This window comes from Rhinoderma darwinii, chromosome 1, assembly GCF_050947455.1.
Source record: "Rhinoderma darwinii isolate aRhiDar2 chromosome 1, aRhiDar2.hap1, whole genome shotgun sequence".
Lineage (NCBI taxonomy): Eukaryota > Metazoa > Chordata > Amphibia > Anura > Rhinodermatidae > Rhinoderma > Rhinoderma darwinii.
The window spans coordinates 63,974,841-63,994,324 of record NC_134687.1 but is presented as its reverse complement, the minus strand read 5'-3'; the positions used below and the strand labels follow the sequence as shown (position 1 = coordinate 63,994,324).

Below are 19,484 nucleotides of genomic sequence, written 5' to 3'. Positions count from 1 at the left end.
TCTACATCCGGAGCAAGAGACGCCGCTCCATTCCTCTCTCCCAGCACACAGCGCCTCATCTTCTCCTGCACCCCCACCCCCTCCTCAGCACACCCACCGGGCTACTATCCATCCCCGTCTCCTCCCTTGTGGGTGGGCCTGCTAAGGGGGTATATGAATTTGCAGCCCATGCCCGGCACTGGGTGAGACTGACTCTGTGCTTCACTCATCTCTGCGCTCTCCAGGTAAGTGCGGGCAGGAGGGTTATACCGGGTATTCCGCTGGGCACAGGTATGAGGGACCCTCCAGCTCAGCTACATGGTGGGCTGTGTATACTGGGTCTATATACCGACAATGTGTCTGTCTGATACACAGAGGAAGTTCTCGTTTTCCAGCTACTTCTGGATCTGCCTCCTCCAGGCTCCATCTGTTCCTTATTATAGATCATGGTTGAATCCATATTATCTGATCACTTTCATATGGAAACATGAGCCCCAGGAAATGAGGACTGATCAGATCTGTACATTGCTCAGTCCCCAGATGTGAGGCTGTAGGGACAAGATACATTAGTGGATTGTTATAAACTTTAATGTGATAAATATGGAACCAGTAATAACTGATCAATACATTTGTGGTGCCAAAAGTGATGGGGAATAATCTGGTTCATACAACCAGGTCACTCTGTATTGAGATGCCCCTGAAGATGTGATTCAGATGGGTATATACACATGGAATGAAGGAGATGTGTGGCTGCCGGGCGCCGCTTATCTCTGGTAATGCAACAGAACTGGTAAAAATCCCACTTGGGCTATTCTCGTAGATCCGTGGGATCTGCAATATCTCCTGTCAGGGCATCTTTACTCCCTTGTACAATAAATTGTTACAGCTTCATTCATTATAATGGAGTTGCCTTCAGCAAACCCCCAACATAAAGAAATCTCTTATCTAGAAGATTAAGGGGCGCAGTGATCTGTAGAGCTTTGCAAACCTCTACATTGGGGTATATTCACACCTGGCAGAGTTTTTCCCGCAACAAATCTGCCATGTGTGAACATATTCTTTTTAGGATCCGATTGTGAAGTCCATGCTTCTATATCTGAGCTCTGCATACGTTATAAGGCTATAATATACTTTATGTTGTATTGTGATGGTGTTGTTTATGTTGTACGTTCATATAGCTGTGTATACGGGGCTCTGAACTACACACGCAGCGGTCTTGTATTCTGTAGCTGTGACTCTCCTTTACTCTTTCCCTATTAACCACTGACATGATACACTGACCACAACCGTAGATATTTGCCAGGTCCAATATGATGCAACCTAGATTAAGGGTTAATACGTTAACTACTTACCTTCCAGAATCAAAGTGCTTTCCAGCTTCACATCCAATTGTCCCTATATGGCCACCATAAAATGTGGCCGGGGTATTCACGAAACCTGCGCACTCAGATCACAACCGTTATCTCGTACAATATTGATCGCACGTTTTCCAAATCATTCTTTTTGGTTCCATAGATTCAACATTTTATCTTTATCAGGGCCCAATACCGCTTGCAGATTATAAAAGGCAATGCTGTAACTTGTAGTTCTACAATGTTCTGGGCTTTACTGACAAATCTGAGGCCGCATAAGGAATTCGCAATGGACAAGGTCCTGATGTTCCATTGAATGGTCCCTATTCAGTGAGTGGATGAAAGGATCCATTTAGTACCTGCACACGAGGCAGTCTGGGGGTCTCCCGGCCGTACGTGTGTTCATGGTCTTCTTCTTTATGGCTGCCCATCTTTATTTCTGCTCAGCAGTGGGGATTCCGAATACATAATTTTACTTTCTAAACTTTATTTTTATTCAGTTTAGTCGTTTTCTTTTAGAGCCCCCACATTTGTTATCCAGTTTTCCATACTAAGCCACAAATCCTATGCGATGCTGGATAAGATTTGTTATTCTAGAAAAGTTATGAGATGTTTAATGTTCGTTGCCACCCAGCTTTCCAAGATAGAGATGTAACTAAGGCCTCGTTCCCACTTCAGTTTTTTTTGTCAGGGTGCTATCCGTTGTTTTAACTGACTTCACCCTGACACATTCATTTCATTGGGGCCATGCACACTTCCGTGGTTTTAATGGAACCGTGTGGTCGTTCCATCAAAAATAGGGCAGGTCCTTCTCCTGTCCATTTTTGACGGAGCAGTCTCGGCCTTTGCATTGACTTGGTCCGTGAAACAACGGGCTACACACGGAAGCCATCCCTGTGCGGTCCGTGATTCACGGAACCGTCATTAGCGGCCATTCAACGGCCGGCGGGAGTGTGCATGAGGCCTTAGAAACAGAATAGCTGCCAGACAGTCCCCAAGTCTAAGGGCTTGTCCACACGTAACAGAACTTTTGCAGCAATCCTGTTGAAAGTAGCAGACATTCCGCTGCGGAAAATAACAACACATTTTTATGCGTTGTACTGCAGAAAATGCTGCGTATTTTGCTGTGTTTTTCTCAATCTTGGGAGATGGTGACTGACATCTCCTCTGAAAAACGCAGCATTTTTCAGTCCGCTTTCCGCAGCAGGAATTGACATTCTGCGATGCGTAAAACACGCACCACAGGTAAATTTTTGGACGGAATTTTTACGCAGTGTGTGGATGAGATTTGTTAAATCTCACCCACTTTGTTGCTACTCTATTTTCCATCCAGAATTGCGGACGGAAGAAACTCCGCAATTCCACTACGTGTGGACGAGCCCTAAATGTAGTGGAAACCACACCGCAAATCTGCTGCCACGCCCTGTTCACAGGGTGTGTATTTGATGCATATTTTGTGCGTTTTACGCAACTAAATAAGTGTCAAAAAAACCGCTTGATTAAGCTTCCGATGCAAATTAATGAGACAGCGCCCCATTAGTACATGCAACAGATATATTTATTTTTTTTACGCGATCATATTTAAAAAAAACGCATCCAGTAGAAAAAAAGTAGAACATAGAAAGCGCTGACAACGTGCCAAATGTTCCCATAGTCAATGGGAGTCCTAATTACCCCCAAAAAAGCACGCTAAAAACTTGTAAAAAAGGCCTGTATTTTTAAAAAGCGCTAAACAAAAATGCTAGCATATATGATGCGTTTACACGTCTGTTTTTTTAGTGCCGTGTGAACATGCCCTTTGCTGTCAATTGGATTGAACTGAGCAGTCCCTTTTTTTTTTTTTTCGTTTTTAGCTAGCCTGTTTTACTACCTAGAAGTTTAACCCCCCCCCCCCCCCCACATTCCATCGCCTCCACTGGCGCAATAGGGGTACCTCGGGTTACTATATGCCTCCCCTTCCCCCACATCTATGACCTGCTTTGCAATTGTAATATCCACCGGCACTTCTTGGTGATTGCTCAGTGTTACGAGACCTTCCATTCCATATGATATCACTCCGTATTACACGTCAAACAGAAAAGACTGCAGCGCTCCATATTCATTTGACATGTAATATGGAGTGATATTCTATGTAATGGAAGGTCTCCTAACACTGAGCAATCACCAAGTAATGTCTAGTCGATGAGGATGTTTGTGGAACTAGGATGTCGATTGCTTTGCACCCCTCTGCTTAAATACTGGACATTGGGTGCTGCTTTGGTCCATCTTACATGTAATATATCGGGTCCCTCACATGAAATCCCTGTAGTAGACTGTTCTGAGTTTCCAGTGCTCCCCCCCCCCCTCCTTATTGTGACGTACATTTCCTTTTACTGAACCCACACAATGATAGAGATGCTGGTAAGTGTAACGTATACACCAGGCCGGGGGGTGGGGGGCACGTTACAGATGTGCAGAGTCTCTGAGCAAGGAATGTGAGCATTGAATCATCGGCGGCATGGGGTCCCTCAAGCCTTGTAAAGGCGTCTACCTCATGGTGTAGAATTGTTGTCGCAATGTAAGACTTTTATCTATGCACAAATGAGGGCTGAACATAATAATGTTTATTTACCTCGTCTGGAGATCTAGTGCAAGATAAAGATCATGTCTCACGTGTAAATGACATTGCGTTGTTTTGTTAATTAGTTAGTTTTTTTTTTAGTTCAAATCTAACCGAACCCAGCAAGTATCGGGCACGACCATATTTCTAGGACCCGATACTCGCTGGGTGTTGTACTCGGTGGCTTTGTTACTGTGGCTTTCCACGCCCAATGTCAAATCGGGCAGGAGAGTATAACATTGGAGGGACACGTTAAACTTTTGTAAGACCCTAAAAATAGCGAAATAATACATTGATTTGCGCTAATTAAAGTAACCATCCTGTAAAAAAAACAATACATTGGAAAAGGATAGTCCACTTAACTGCTGCCCCGCTCCTGAATGATCCATCCTCCGGTCCCTTGTTTTAAGGCTCTTCAAGATGGCTGCCACGTGCTCGGACTTTGTTATGGAGAGCTGCTTTGGAAGTCTTGAGACAATCCACACCGCCTCCAATGTCCTCCCATGGCCGAGCGCTGATGATGTCTACAACAGCGCCAAAGTAATCAGCGCTTGTCCATTGGAGGGCAGTAGGGTGACTCAAGACTTCCAAAGAAGCTCTCCATAGCAAGTCTAAAACAGTGGCAGCCATCTTGGAGAGTGGAAAACGGGGGATTGGAACAGAGGCCGGACCATTCAGGAGTGGGGCATCTGGTAAGTGGACTGTACATTTCAATGTATAGTTGTTGTTTTATCGTTTGGGGGATGGGACTGGAGAGTCACTATAAACCCGGCTCTGCTGGTGAAACATTAAGGGTATGACTGTCTTTTATAGTCTGCTGTACTAGATACATTGCTCTGTGTATTAACAATCTTATATCTATTTTGCAGGATCATAATGTTTCAAATTAAGAAGATCTGCTGCATTGGTGCCGGATATGTTGGTGGTCCAACATGCAGCGTCATTGCTCACATGTGCCCTGATATCAAGGTGACCGTGGTGGATGTTAATGAGGCCCGAATAAATGCATGGAATTCAGACACCCTCCCCATTTATGAGGTAAGGACCCTCCCATGTATGTGACTTGTATTTATAGTGGATCTATTAGCTTAATATGTTGCCCTATGTAAGGTCCGTACTCCTAGTAGCCGAAGCGGAAAAAAAAATTCTAGTTGTATTAATGAGGGGAACGCTCCCCCCTCCATCCCTCTCCGTAGTGACTGTCAGACTTCTCTGTATGCACTTATATACAGCAGCTGTCAATTACGGGCCTGCGGCTCAAGGAGAGTTGGGGGGACAACTCCCCTCATAAATGCAGCAAACTTTAAACTCTGATTCCACTGTAATCTTTCAGCGCTCGGAATAGCCTAACGGCACAAATATTATTTTGTGGCGTTTTGGCTACTAGGAGTGCCGACCTGTAGCTGTTATTTTCCCCTATTATACCCCTACATATTAGGCTAACCGATCTGCTTTATGTTGCTGCTAGATTTTACTGGAGTTCTTCCTTACACGACTAATTTAACTTTCATCTGTATACGTGACTCCTTATGTCAGATATGGTATTTACATACAGCGAGTATATTGGACTTCTGTACGGTTTGTGTGGAGGTGTATGTGACGTTTTCACTGGGTGTACTTTAGCACTTCTTTATGCTTTGTCCTGTATACTTGCCATGTTTAGTTAACTCTGCTATGTTGCATATATGAATACGTGGCTGTGTGCTGAATGTTGTGTAGGGCCTCATGCACGCGACCCTGCAGCTGCGGCCGTATACAATCCGCAATTGTGGATAGTATAAAACATATGTTAACCTATGGGCCAATGCACACGACAGTGGTTTTCATGGTGCGTGGACTGCAAAAAAAATACTACATGTCATTATATGGTCTGGATTTGCGGTCCGGGCCTATTAAAATGTGTGGCACGGTCTGTGAATTGCGGATTACTCCGTGGCCTGCCGGTTCTGCAATCACTGACTGTGCACACTGCTATGGGCATGTGCATGAGGCCTTAGGTTTCCAGTAACGCAAAAATCGCAGATTTCACCACTGATGGTCTCGCATGTTTCTGACCTATCATGAATCTGTCCAAACATGGCAATGACTGCACGGACACACTGAAACTGAACACATTTTTAACATTGGGGCAGATTTACTAATGTAATTGCACCTAGACCTTGTCAAAAAAACGTGGCATCAAGCTTTAGACCGATTTTTAATTTATTTTTTTTTTATTAAGAAAATGCACAAAGTCACAGATGTTTGCGCCCCACTGAACGCCTTTCAAAGGATTCAGGTGGCTTAAAATGTATCGTGCAGTGTGCGCCATTATGATGAATTTGGCTCCTCTTCTGACTGCCTGTTCTAGGTTTACGCTGTCTAAATAGCCCGATTTGTTTACTTCGTGATCCTTTGTAAATTGATAGGTAGGATTAAACTATCGTTGTGCCAATGGGCCACTGTTTCATCTGGGGTCGTCTGAGAGTGGGAGACACCTTGCCCACCATAGGTTTTATCGAGGTGGATCTCTGAATGTCTGGTTCCTACTTTCTTACCTATGTGATGAGGGTGGAGAAGGATTCCACGGATATAATGGGAGACGCCGACCAGATTATTTAAAAGGCAACCTTTTTATACAACTTCCTCAAATTAATTAACCATTTAAGGGCACAGCTAATTTTTGCATTCACAAGGCAGGAAATCTTTTTGTTTTTGCCTCCAGTCAACCATAACTAATTTTTCCATCAACCTAGCTGCATGTTTTGTTTGTTTTTTAGGTGCTTATAACTTGATTTTTAGCCCCCTGAACTCCAGTTTGGGAGGCAGTGTAGTGGACGGTCCCAGCACCCATTATCTTTACTCTTGATGGACATTTCTTTTTTTCGAGGGCACCGAGTAATCTGTCAAGAAAATGATGCTGCTAGGAAACTGCTGACCTAGATAGAAACTTTTCACTACATTATAATGGCCACATGCAATTTCTTCATGCTAAGTATGACCAGATATAATCTGCTGTGATAATAATTAACATGCAGCATATCACAGGAGTACAGGATCTATCAACACAAGGGCTGTCTAACCGAAAATAAGATTATTACCGATCAATATCATAGAAAGCCACCAATTAGTTATTTTAAAATAAAAAATGGCTAAAAAAAACCAAAACCGTTCACGTAAAATCTTAAGCGTCTGCGTTTACATAAATTCTCTGCAGATCTTTACGAATATTCATAATCGCTCAGATTTGTCAAACCTATTCATCAACGTACGGAATTCTATAGCTCCATGGACACTTATTAGTGATCGCTTTTTATGCACTATTCAGTGGTCCTGTAAATATGAGGATGTTTTGCACTTTAATAACCCCCCCCCCTTTTAAGAATGCCATGCATTTACACAATCCAGCTTCCTTGCGATCTCTGTACATTATAATATTGCTTTTCCTAGAACTGCTCCTGTATAGTACCTTGCTATTTTCCTGCTGACCTCTAGGGGCAGGCTTGTAGCACTTCCTCTGCTGAGCTGGCACTTCTGAGCTCACAGCTGTAATCACTCTCCTAAAGAGAATACAGGAAATGTACTGAGGCTGCGCTGCACCGAATATCCTCCCTGTAAGAGACTTTACCTTGTGTCCAGGCAGCAGCACAATGGTTAAATTGTTTGTTTAGTACAAAAGGTAAAATGGTGAGAGGGTCATATGAACTTTTGACTCCACTCCCAGGTGGTATAATCGTCACATGGTTTCATTCAAATAAATTAGAGCAGCGTTCTCGTGTTTTAGGGTGCAGTTTTACGAAAGCGCAGAAGTTTGCTATACAACTGCAGCATGTGAATACACCTTTTAAGATTTTAAAACTTTTTGATGCGATCCAGATGGCAATTCATAGTTTGTGAAGATTACCTAATTTAAATCTGGCTACAGATCACTTCTGAATCACATCCTGGGGTAATCGTGAATTACTAAAGGGCGAAGGGTTCTCCTTTTAATCGAGAGAAGGCCTGGAACATTCTTCCTGAGCCTAGGGCCCGGTTCACACCTGCATTGGTGTTGCTCTGTCAGAGGAGCAGAACAACAAAAATATTGGAGTCGCCGGTTCTATTGTATGACAAACGCAATCACGCCCGACGGAACCCATTATCTTTAATTTGGTTCCTTCGGGTTTCTGTCATGGTGTCCGTGGTAATTTCGGCCGTATCTTTGACAGAGGCCCCTAACGGAGCCTCCAATACAGATATGGATAGGCGCTAACTGATAGGACAACGGACACAAAACGATATCGGTGTCAATCAGTTTTTGGGTTTAGTTGTTTCTGAGAGCCCAAAGACCTAGCATGCCACAAAAAAAACACCCAGAAAGTGCCACATGCTATTGCCTCATCTACTTCTGGGCCCTGCGATCTATGCATTTTAGCAAATGTGGCACTACATTGTCTGTGCGTGGCACATGTTTAAGTGCAGCCAATGCACCACAGGACTGTGAACCTGCCACCCCAACAATGCCACAGCTGTAGTTTTAGTTTGCAGACTCTTTCACGAAACTTACCAGCAGCACCTCTATTTTCTTGTTTACATGGTTCTGTTCTTTATATTATTTGTGTATGGTGTGTTTTTTTTTGTTTGTTTTTTTTTACCCTTTTCTAATGGAATTTATCTATATATTTTTTTTTGTGCAGCCGGGACTGAAAGAAGTGGTTGAGTCTTGCCGAGGAAAGAACCTATTTTACTCCACTGACATTGATAAAGCAATCCAAGAGGCTGACCTCGTGTTCATTTCTGTAAGTATTTTTATTTAAAGGGGCCCTACACTAATCAGGCTTACGTAGTGTATGCGCAGGGGGTGCTGACACTTTGTTTATCATAGATCTTATTAAAATGTCGCTTTGTGTGGATATAGAGGATCCTGGGTGAGGATGGAGAAGGCTCATCCATGCTGATGACTGAAGCCAATCCTGATGATATAAAAATGAATAAATGAATACGGCCACCAACCTAGACATGCCAACTCCCCCCTTACCCAGTCCTCTATAGCTGCTCTCAGTGGCATTATTATAACCAGGTACATATTACCGAGGCGTTCTCCAATCAGTCTGATGGTATAAGGTTTATTCATAGTGCATGCAATTCATGAGCTTCCCAAAAACCAGGATCCTTAATTCTAGCGATCTCTCCATACTATACAGTAGCCATTTCAGCAGTGTGCATAGGGACTTAACAGTATGTGATGAAAGGTAAGGACATAGTCGAAGGTATCGGTGATCAGTTCGACAGACTTGTCTTTCAGGAAGCTCCATAGCAATATCTCCACAGACAAACCCCTGAAGGTAGATGAACATGTCGGACACATTCCCCTGTTATTTGCTGACATTGTGTATTTCTAAATTTTATATTCTAAAATATGCAACTGTCATTGGTTTTAACTTTTCCTTGGGCAGGTTAATACCCCAACAAAAACATATGGCATGGGAAAAGGCCGGGCTGCGGATCTTAAATACATTGAAGCTTGTGCCAGAAGGATTGTGCAGAACTCCAATGGATACAAAATTGTGACGGAAAAGAGCACTGTGCCTGTGAGAGCCGCAGAGAGCATTCGTCGGATCTTTGATGCCAACACAAAACCCAATCTCAATCTCCAGGTAATTTTCTAACCATACACAAATGAATTTAGAAGTCCATGTACCCATACATCTAGCAATTTTTTCCCATTTCATCTGCTTAGACTCTGTTCACATCCGCGTCAGGGCTTTCCGTTGTTCTGCACCGCCATAAGAGCAGAGCAATGAAAAATTAGAGCTCCCGGATCTGTCACATAATGGAAACCAATGGCTCCTTTTCACCACGGTGTCCATTGTTTTGTCTTGCAAAAATGACGGAATCTGCAACGGAGGCTCCACCGCAGATATGAATAAAGCCTAAGAAAGATTCTGCTTTAATTACATAAAACCCAGAAACCTTTTATGTAATGAAATGTTTTGCAACATTCTAATGTACTTTGTTTTAATTTCACAACCACTTCAAAAGATCTCTGGATGTAATGAAGAATGTTTCCATACACTGACAGAAAGCAGGAGCTTAAAACCTGCCCTAATCATGTATAACTAACGTTAGGTTTTCAAGCCTCTGAATTCAAATCCTAATGTTTCTGGTCACTGACGGCAAGCTGAGGTGTTGAAAATGATGATGTATCTGAGTATATTTGAAAGTTTTAGAACTGATCATTCTAGGATGACTAGGCTTTATGTAAAACTCCTTTCAGCATGACATAGGTACAATTGGGCTAATGATTAGACTGCAGTAGAGTCTCCCCACTGAACAATGATTTGGCAGGTTGACACCCACGTTTCTCCAAACATCTACTCTCTGTAGGCCTCATACACATTACATTACTATTTCATGCCACCAATTATTATTCCGAAGTGTATGCACAGTATTATAAATGACTGCAGGATCAGACTACACTAGTTTTGTAGTCTGTAACCATGGAGACACAATAGACAGCCATAACAAATGGTTGCAAAAGTGCACACTGCCTTGTTTGTAACAATCTCTTTTATTCCTCAAGGTGCTGTCTAACCCAGAATTCCTTGCAGAAGGAACAGCCGTCAAGGATCTTAAGAACCCTGACAGGGTCTTAATTGGAGGAGATGAGACCACTGAGGGACAGAAAGCAGTGCGTGCTCTGTGTGCTGTATATGAACATTGGGTGCCTTCTGAGAAGATTATAACCACCAACACTTGGTCCTCTGAGCTTTCTAAACTGGTAGGTGTTCACAAATACAAGAAATTTCCTAAGTAGAAATTGACTTTCGTGTTTTTCACACAAGTCATTTTGGCGCACGCCATTGTTGCGCTAAAATGTAAAATTGTCAGAAGGGTTGGGGTTTCAACCGGATTGACAGATGTATCTCTTAACCGGTGTAGGATTGGACCCAAATTGGGTGTAGATTTGCATTTCTGTCGCAAAGATGCGCCACATATATTAGGAGGGGTGCATTTCTTAATATATTTGACGCATTTTTCACCACTGTAAATTTAAGACTCCCCTTTTTACACGCCAGTCTTAATATATTTCTCCTATTTCCTAATTTGGTGTTTTTCACCCCTTTTTTGTAGGCTGCTAATGCGTTCCTTGCTCAGCGGATCAGCAGTATTAACTCTATCAGTGCCTTGTGTGAAGCAACTGGTGCAGATGTAGAAGAAGTAGCCAGGGCTATTGGAATGGACCAGAGAATTGGAAACAAGTTCCTTAAAGCCAGCGTTGGTAAATATGACCCTGAGAATGTTTGTCATGTATTATTGTTTCTGTACAATAGATCTTTCTTGGTAGGTAGTTATGATCTTACTGTAGTATTGCGAGGCATGGTGAAGCTTAGAATGTAGAATTACCCCATGCAGGTGTCTATTCTATAATATGAAGCATTAGTGTCAAGTGTCCCTTGAGTCACATTACCACGTATTGTGAAGTTTGTAAAGTGTACCTTCAGGTGTAGAGGACTTCTCACGGGTCATAGAGGCTTGAAGGTCGTGTGCTGTGAACCCCCCCCCCCCCCCAGCAATAGCTTAATAAAAAGTGGCTGCAACACTCTGCAGAACCTCCTACCACTTCAGCTTCCATTGGCTTCATGAAGACCGGATATAGACTTGAATGAAAATCTAAGGCATGGTTCCCACGTAGCGTAAACATTGCGGAATTTTCGCAATGAAATTCTGTGCGGAAATTCCGCCGCATTTACCGTGGCAGCAAAGTGGCTGAGACTTAGAAAATCTCATGCCCACGCAGCGAAAAAAATGCAGCATATATGTTAATAAGTTCACCTGCGGTGCGGAATTTAAATACACCGCATGTCAGTTTATGCTGCATTGATTTTCCGTTTCGAGTTTTCCCCATTGAATTCAATCGGGATGCAAGTCCCACAACCGAAAGCAAAGTGTTGCGACTTTTGCGGGGTATTTGCAGCAATTACACCGCAAAACTACGGAAAAAGAAAGACATACTTACCCAGAAGTCTGTTTCTTTGTCCAGTCTGGCTTCTTGGGATGACATTGCATCCCATGTGACCGCTGCAGTGTCATCCAGGGAGGCAGGACTGGCCTGCACAGCGACGTGTTGCCATAACAACGGCCTAGGGTAGTATGAGCGGTTGTTTACCGCTGCTTTCCACCGCGTTAAATCCATAGGAAAAAACGCACCAAAATGTGGTTTATTTTCATATCCGACCTTTGGGAACCCGACCGAAGGGCTTTCTTCACCTTTTACGGCTCGTGCGCACGACCAAGTGTGCCATCCGGGTCCCGTCAGTGATCTGAGGAAAGATAGGACATGTTCTATTTTTCCTCGGATTGGAGACTCTGACCATTTTTCACAGACCCGATTCAGCCGTCCGAGTGAATGGGTCCATGAAGACTATCGGGTGCCACTCGGATGCTGTCAAAAACGGCCTGAGTGGCACATCCCTGAATACTCCTAGCCGCCTTTGTTCGTTTTGAAGCTGTGAAACCCCAAGCAAATAATTTGGCTACATTTTATTCCAAATTCTGACTACTGGATATGGGTATAGCTCACTAGGATCTTTAATGTATAGACTTAGAATATTGTCACATATGGAAATCCATGATGAAGTTCTCATGTAATTTTTTCCTATTATCTCTCCCAGGCTTTGGTGGCAGCTGCTTCCAAAAAGATGTTCTGAATTTAGTTTATTTGTGTGAAGTTTTAAATTTGCACGAAGTCGCAAGATACTGGCAACAGGTATTTATTTATCTGCCCTGGTTAGATGCCAATGCTGTGTGCATGTACTATTTTTATTTTTTTTGTATAGACTGGCAAGACATGCAACCAAAATGGTTGGTATGCCGGGCACATGCTGTTGGCCACTTGGTATTCGCCCACGGTAAAAGAATATCATTCTGACTTTGTTATGCACAGAGTTGGACTAAGGCCTCATTTACACGAGCGTAACATATGCGCGTGCGACGCGTGTGCTTTTCACGCGTCTCGTACACACCTATATTACTCTATGGGGCAGTGCAGATGATGCGTGAATTTTGCGCAGCGCGAGTGCGTTGCGTAAAACTCACGTCATGTTCTATAATCGTGCGTTTTTCGCGCATCACGCACCCATTGAAGTCAATGGGTGCGTGAAAACCACGCATGCCGCACAGAAGCACTTCCGTGCTGTCAAACTGAATGTAAACAGAACAGCACCACGTGCTTTTCTGTTTGCAAACATCCGAACGGAGTGTCTTAGACATGAGCGAAACGAACTTTACCGGGTTCGGCCGAACTCGTTTTGACCGAACCCGGCAGGAGACAGTCACTGTGCAGGGTGCTGAAAGAGTTAAACTGGTTCAGCACCCTGGACAGTGACTTCCGATTACAATATACGTGAACGTGTAAATAAAAAAAAAATTCTGACTTACCGAGAACTCCCGGCTTCTTCCTCCAGTCTGACCTCCCGGTATGACAATTCAGTCCAAGTGACGGCTGAGGCCAATCACAAGCCTAGCACAGGCTGCTGCGGTCACATGGACTGCCGCGTCATCCAGGGAGGTGGGGCCAGATGTCAAGAGAGGCGCGTCACCAAGGACGCGTCACCAAGGCAACGGCCGGGAAGTTCTCGGTAAGTACGAACCTCTTCTTCTTTTTTTTTTTAAACAGGTTACTCGATATGGTGATCGGAATGCACTGCCGATCAGTTAACTCTTTCAGCACCATGGACAGTGACTGACGTCGACTAGCCTCATCTCTAAGATGGCGGTTGCGCGAAAATCACGCAGCCGCGCATCATACACGGATGACACACGGAGCTGTCAAGTGCCTTTTGCGCACGCAAAACACAGCGTTTTTTGCGCGCGCAAAACGCACACGCTCGTGTAAATCAGGCCTAAGTTTGACCATTCAAATGTAACACCACGGTCGGCTTCACAATTTTATTTTTTATTTTAATTCCAGGTCATTGACATGAATAACTACCAGAGACGTAGGTTTACCACAAGGATCATCGATTGTCTCTTCAACACAGTAACAGACAAAAAAATTGCTTTATTAGGTTTTGCATTCAAAAAGGACACCGGTGACACGAGGTAATTGACGACACTAGAACACTGACCATAATGCATTGTGGTTGGCTGTTACAGATTTACAAGGACTATAACGGAATTGTCAGCATAGCATGTGCTAAATCCCCCCCCCCCCCCCCCCCATTTGCACGCCATCATTAATTGCCTCTACACCTGCTATTGTCAGTGATATATCCTAGTGATGCCTGTTGAGGACTACTTACTTACACGAGCCAATGATAGGGCTTCAGTTCTTAAGAACGCTTGTTTGGCTGATTTTATTGGCTCCTGTAAAGCAGGCAGGGAATGCTGGTTTATAAGCTGCATAAACTATATGATCAACAGACAGTCATGGTTGTCGGCAGCACACCTACCCGTGTAAGCAAGGGATATGCTGCCGACAATGATGCAAACTGATGAGGACCGAACATTCGTTTGTCCCCATAGAGTAGCATCGACCTGTGTAAAAGAGCCTTTTAACAGGCACCGATAGTCAATCGCCAATCGGCACTTGTTATGCCATGTCAACCTGCCTTTACTGTGTAACCGTCCATGCCAATGTGACTCCACCATCCCGGTTATCTTCAAATCTCCATGTAATACATACCTTACGGAGAAAAGCTAAGATTTGTACTTTTTTAAAGGCTGATGTATCAATTCCCATCACTTAAATATTCATTGATATTTGTTGATCATATTGGCCTTCAAGGTCCGTTGCCTACCAGCAGATTTGGTTGAGACAAAACACGGGACGTGTAACTCTATGAACTTGCATGTTTATTTAGCCGTAGATATCGTTGCACGCAGTTGGATCTATTGATGTGTGTGTTTGGTATAGGAATTACCCATTTACTGAAGCTGTCTGTCTACTTCCACAGAGAGTCCTCCAGTATCTACATTAGTAAATACCTCATGGATGAAGGTGCCAAACTGCACATATATGATCCCAAGGTGCCAAGAGAACAAATAGTCCTAGACTTATCCCAGCCTGGTGTAGCTGCTGATGATAGAGGTATGTGATCCGGGACGACCGTAGAAATAATTTGTTTTCCGATACAGGAGCCATTCATATGGGCGACATTAGCAGCCAACCATTGCACTGAGTGATATTTATTGTTACCATTAAAAGGTTTTGTACTTTCTGGTCTAATTGGTTGGTTGTTCCTTCCTGAAATCATTTGTAGATTTCACCGTTGGGCCTTGTTCACACGGCGTGTATTCGACGCTTATATGCCGTTTTTTAACGTGCGTGTTTAAAAAAACAAATGTGTCGTGTGTAAAAAAAAAAACAGCATCAGATCCGTAAAATGCGCCAAAAACGTGCCTAATTCCCATAGTCAATAGGAGTCCTAATTACACCCCCATAAAGGCGGCAAAAAACGCTAGCGTTTTTGACTCTTTTACACGCAGTTTTTTTTTTTTTCTTTTTTAGCGTTGTGTGAACAAGACCTCATTATGTGGGACATAAACAAAAATCTGGAAAGAATTTGGTGTTATTAGCCGATCTAATTTCTAATTCTAATGAATTTTTTATTTTTTTTCCCCCAGTGGAGAAGCTGATCCATATCTCCACAGATCCATACGAGGCCTGTGAGGACGCTCACGCTATAGTTATTTGCACTGAGTGGGATATGTTTAAGGTGAGCAAAAAGTTGCAAATCTGTTTTGTTATTTTATGATATTCCTATAGCGATTCTATTTAGCGTTCAGTTGTTTTGTATATTAGTAGTAACATACCGTAGTTCCCCAAAAATATGTGAGGATATTTCCAGCCACAAGTCCCGACAACTTCTAGTTGTACCAATACATCGCGCTTCTGGGTCCACCATGTTGAGGGTTACCTTATCTATAGTCAAATATAAGAGTATGTTCACACGGCTTGTTTTCAGCCGTTTTTCAGGCCGTAGACGCCCCGAAAAACGGCTGAAAAAATGGAAGCTGAACGCCTCCAAACATCTGCCCATTGATTTTAATGGGGAAAAAAAGGCATTTCGTTCCGATGAGGCGTTTTTTTTGTTCTTTTTTACGTAGCCGTTTCAAAAAGCGGCACGTAAAAAAAGTGCATGTTACTCGAGACGTTTTTCATTGGGTCAATAGAAAAGCAGCTCCAAAAACCGTCCGTAAACGCTTGATGCTTTAAAAAAACCGTCTGAAAATCAGAGGCTGTTTTTCCTTGAAAACCGCTCCGTATTTTACAGCAGTTTTGCTTAGCGTGTGAACATACCCTTAAAGCTGTGTTTCTGTCGTGGTAGGAACTGGATTTCCATCGCATCCATTCCAAGATGTTGAAGCCTGCATTCATATTTGATGGCCGTCGGGTTCTAGATGACCTTCACGGGGAGCTGCAGAACATTGGCTTTCAGGTACGTCTGTGTGATTACATTATATACACTATAAATAATATCCATCGCAGGAACAATCGATGCCATTGGATTTTTTTTAGATTTTTAAATAAGGATATGTATGTAGACAGGCAGCAGGCTGCGATAAAGCTTACAATGAGATGACAAAACCATTCAAGTGAAGCTTTACCTTTTGCAGCCATTTTAACAAATATTTTGGGAAATTGTTGTATATAACAAAAAACAATAATTGACAGTCTTCTCTACAGTAACTTGACTCCTAGTCTTCATTAGCAGTCCATTTAACGCATGGTTAGGCCAGGTCTGTCATAGAGGGGAACTCTTTGCTGTGACGTCCGTATTCCCTAAATGTATGCGCACACACCATAATTATGCTATCAGAGTAGGACCGCCCACTGGACTCTTAAGCCAAGCATGAGCAAGACTGTACATTGCAAGTTAAAAGTTCTTCTACTGAGTCATTTCCAACAAAGCTATATATTAGTCTTCCCTGCATTTTTTTATTTGACCGGTTCCCTTTTAATATTACTATTCGGGCTGCTTTTAACTCCCCGATCCGGTTTAGAGCAGGCGGCAACAATAGCAAATATTCTTTGTGTAAATAATTGTATTAATTCTACGGCTATCCTGTCAGAGGTTTAGCCAACGCTATGGCTATCCCTGAATTGAGCTACACTAATGACCTGTGCATGATTTCTTCTATAAAAAGACCCCACTTCTCTTTTAGACCTCCCTTTGAGTCATAGGGGTAAACTCCACCTAAAATGTCTTATATTTCCAGACCGTGTTGATGTAATGGGTCACTGCTTTAGCTGAACTGTATCTCTTGCTGTCATGCCCATATAGCTGTATTTTTGCATTTTAAAATTGCCTAAATGTCCCATTTAGAAATCCATGTTATTTGGATACACGCAGCTTTTCGCAATGAGACATGTGGGTGACGCAGACTGTTGCGTGGGTGTAATCGTGCAGACGTTCTGCAATATCCACATAAGTGACCAAAGGGAGCAGGAGAAATTATATGTTCTTTCCTCCCGGCATGACTCATACAGAAGAGTCAGAACATTGACCTTAATGACGTTCTAACCTCCTCATCATCCATGTTTTTCTACGTTCTCTATTATGATTGCAATATATACACTTACAGGTTTAAACACAAGTCAAGACACGGTTTTTTGTTTTTTTTTACGCAGAAACAGTGTTGGAAAATGTGCCAAAAAATGTCTGAAAACTCCTATTGATTTCAATCGGCGGAGTCTTTCCTGCGAGCCGTAAAACCGGCTCACGGGAAAAAGAAGCGACATGCCCCATCTTCGGGCGCTTACGTCTCTGGCCTCCCGTTGACATCAATGGGAGGCAGAGAAAGCGTTTTCCGGCTCAATGGCCGGGGGCGAAAAACGCGGCAAACGGCATGGCATGCAGGGGGATCAAAATCTGCCTCAAATTCCAGACGGAATTTTGAGGCAGAATTTTCTGCCTGCAAAAAACTGTGAACAGGGACTAACCCTCCTATAGCATTTACAAACCACATATCTGTTATGCGTACATGCTGGGTGGCGCAGTTTATGAGCTGTACGGACAGTAGCACAAATTTCTTTTGTATACACTGCCATCTAGGGGCTAAAATCCTGGAACTGCACAAAAAACAAAGTATAATCTCGAACGGATGTTGGGCCTTTCAGCGTTAAGATGACCACATAGCGTAGCCATATTGTCCTTTTCATCAAGCATTTTACATGTCCAATAGACTTTCTATAATTTAATAATTCCTTGTATTATATTTTATTTATAGGTTGAGACAATTGGGAAAAAGGTGACTTTCAAGAGAATCCCTTTCACGCCGACAGCCGACATGCCCAAGATTAGTCTTGCGGATGTGCCTCACAAGAAGGCCAGAGTATAAATACTGTGCTGACCATGGCTTCACATGAACGCAACTGTATACAAGCATGTAACTTATCTGTCTAGTACATTTTCAGTATTCCGCCCGCCGTACAGAGCGACATTTTTCTATAGGTTCATAGTAATTCATTAATTACTCAATGTCACCAATAGATAATTTATTTGTAAATAATTCACTTTATCCATTACTTAGTGGTTGATCTCTTCCAAAAATTCGCAAATTAACTTTAAAGACCAAACAAGCATTTTTTTATACTCTTATAGAACTACAGATTGTAACCATTTTATTTGTTTAATGGCTCGCGTATAAGTGGGCCCTGCAGTAACGGTGTCCGCCCCTTATTTCACATGACAGCGGGAGTGGATTTTGTGCATTCTTTTTTGTATGTGGTTATTTATAAGGGACACTTTTGAAACAGATCTATTTTTGGAATGTTTTTATATTTTTATAATCGGTGATCACATGGATCATGCTTGTTCTGTTCATCAAAATAGGTTTCTTATGTAAGAAGTGTCCGCTTTGTAGTCTGATCATGACGATCTAGCAGTATTTCAAATGCATTGCTGAACTTTCAGCCTCGTGTATCAAAATCCTTAACGAAAAGTTAACCCTGTGTCTGGTTTATATGGACGATATTTCATTTTTCTGGTGCGGTTTAGAAAGTGACAGATAATCTGATTGGTGGCTATGGATAACTAGGCCAATTTACATCCTCCATGTAAGTGGGATGAAATGGTTTTTAATAAATATAAATTCTTCCTCTAATCTGTGTAAACCGACAGTATATAGTTTTTTTTCGTTTTGTTATCCATCTACTTTGCTATTGTTAACTGTTTTTTAACCATATATTTTATGCAAAATTCCTACTTCATATTGAGATGCGCCAAGTTTAAATACACAATAGCCAGTGAAAACTGATAAACTGCCAATTCCGACATTAAATAGGTCCGATTTCCTTGACTATCTTCTTAGATATTCCAGACCATCATCTGAGAACAAGATAGACAAAAAAAACAAAACAGAAGGAATTCTGGATATGAATCTAAAATTCTAATAACTGAGAAACCAGTAAACCAATTTCCATAGGGTTTTTATGGTGTGGTGCACGTTGAGTCCACAGGACTATTCGGTGTCACACAAATAGAATTTTAATCTAAACTAGTGCAGTTGCTCATGGCAACCTATCCGGGTGTTTTTTTTTTTTCCCCCACAAAGCTTTTGAAAAATAAGAGCTAACAAGCTGTTTGGTT

The 19,484-nt window shown here is 42.5% G+C and overlaps 1 protein-coding gene across 2 annotated transcripts; it reads left to right on the top strand.

Annotated features, from left to right (window-relative positions):
- On the top strand, nucleotides 1-19,238 carry UGDH (UDP-glucose 6-dehydrogenase). 2 transcript variants are annotated; one of them, XM_075859272.1, is made up of 12 exons: nucleotides 1-224; nucleotides 4,800-4,968; nucleotides 8,586-8,687; nucleotides 9,345-9,545; nucleotides 10,472-10,669; nucleotides 11,023-11,170; nucleotides 12,564-12,658; nucleotides 13,862-13,992; nucleotides 14,847-14,980; nucleotides 15,517-15,608; nucleotides 16,221-16,331; nucleotides 18,124-19,238. In XM_075859272.1, exons 2-12 carry the CDS (start codon nucleotides 4,807-4,809, stop codon nucleotides 18,232-18,234), a joined length of 1,485 nt encoding a protein of 494 aa, XP_075715387.1. In that variant the 5' UTR covers nucleotides 1-224; nucleotides 4,800-4,806; the 3' UTR covers nucleotides 18,235-19,238. The 2 variants fall into 2 exon arrangements, with proteins under 2 accessions (XP_075715387.1, XP_075715378.1); XM_075859263.1 differs by lacking the exon at nucleotides 1-224 and adding an exon at nucleotides 3,765-3,888.
- Nucleotides 19,239-19,484: the final 246 nt, after the last annotated feature.

Excerpts from the sequence above, each read along its gene's own strand:
- UGDH (XM_075859263.1), top strand. Across the intron at positions 10,670-11,022 it reads CCTCTGAGCTTTCTAAACTG|GCTGCTAATGCGTTCCTTGC; the intron begins GTAGGTGTTCAC and ends CCTTTTTTGTAG. Across the intron at positions 14,981-15,516 it reads TGTAGCTGCTGATGATAGAG|TGGAGAAGCTGATCCATATC; the intron begins GTATGTGATCCG and ends TTTTTCCCCCAG.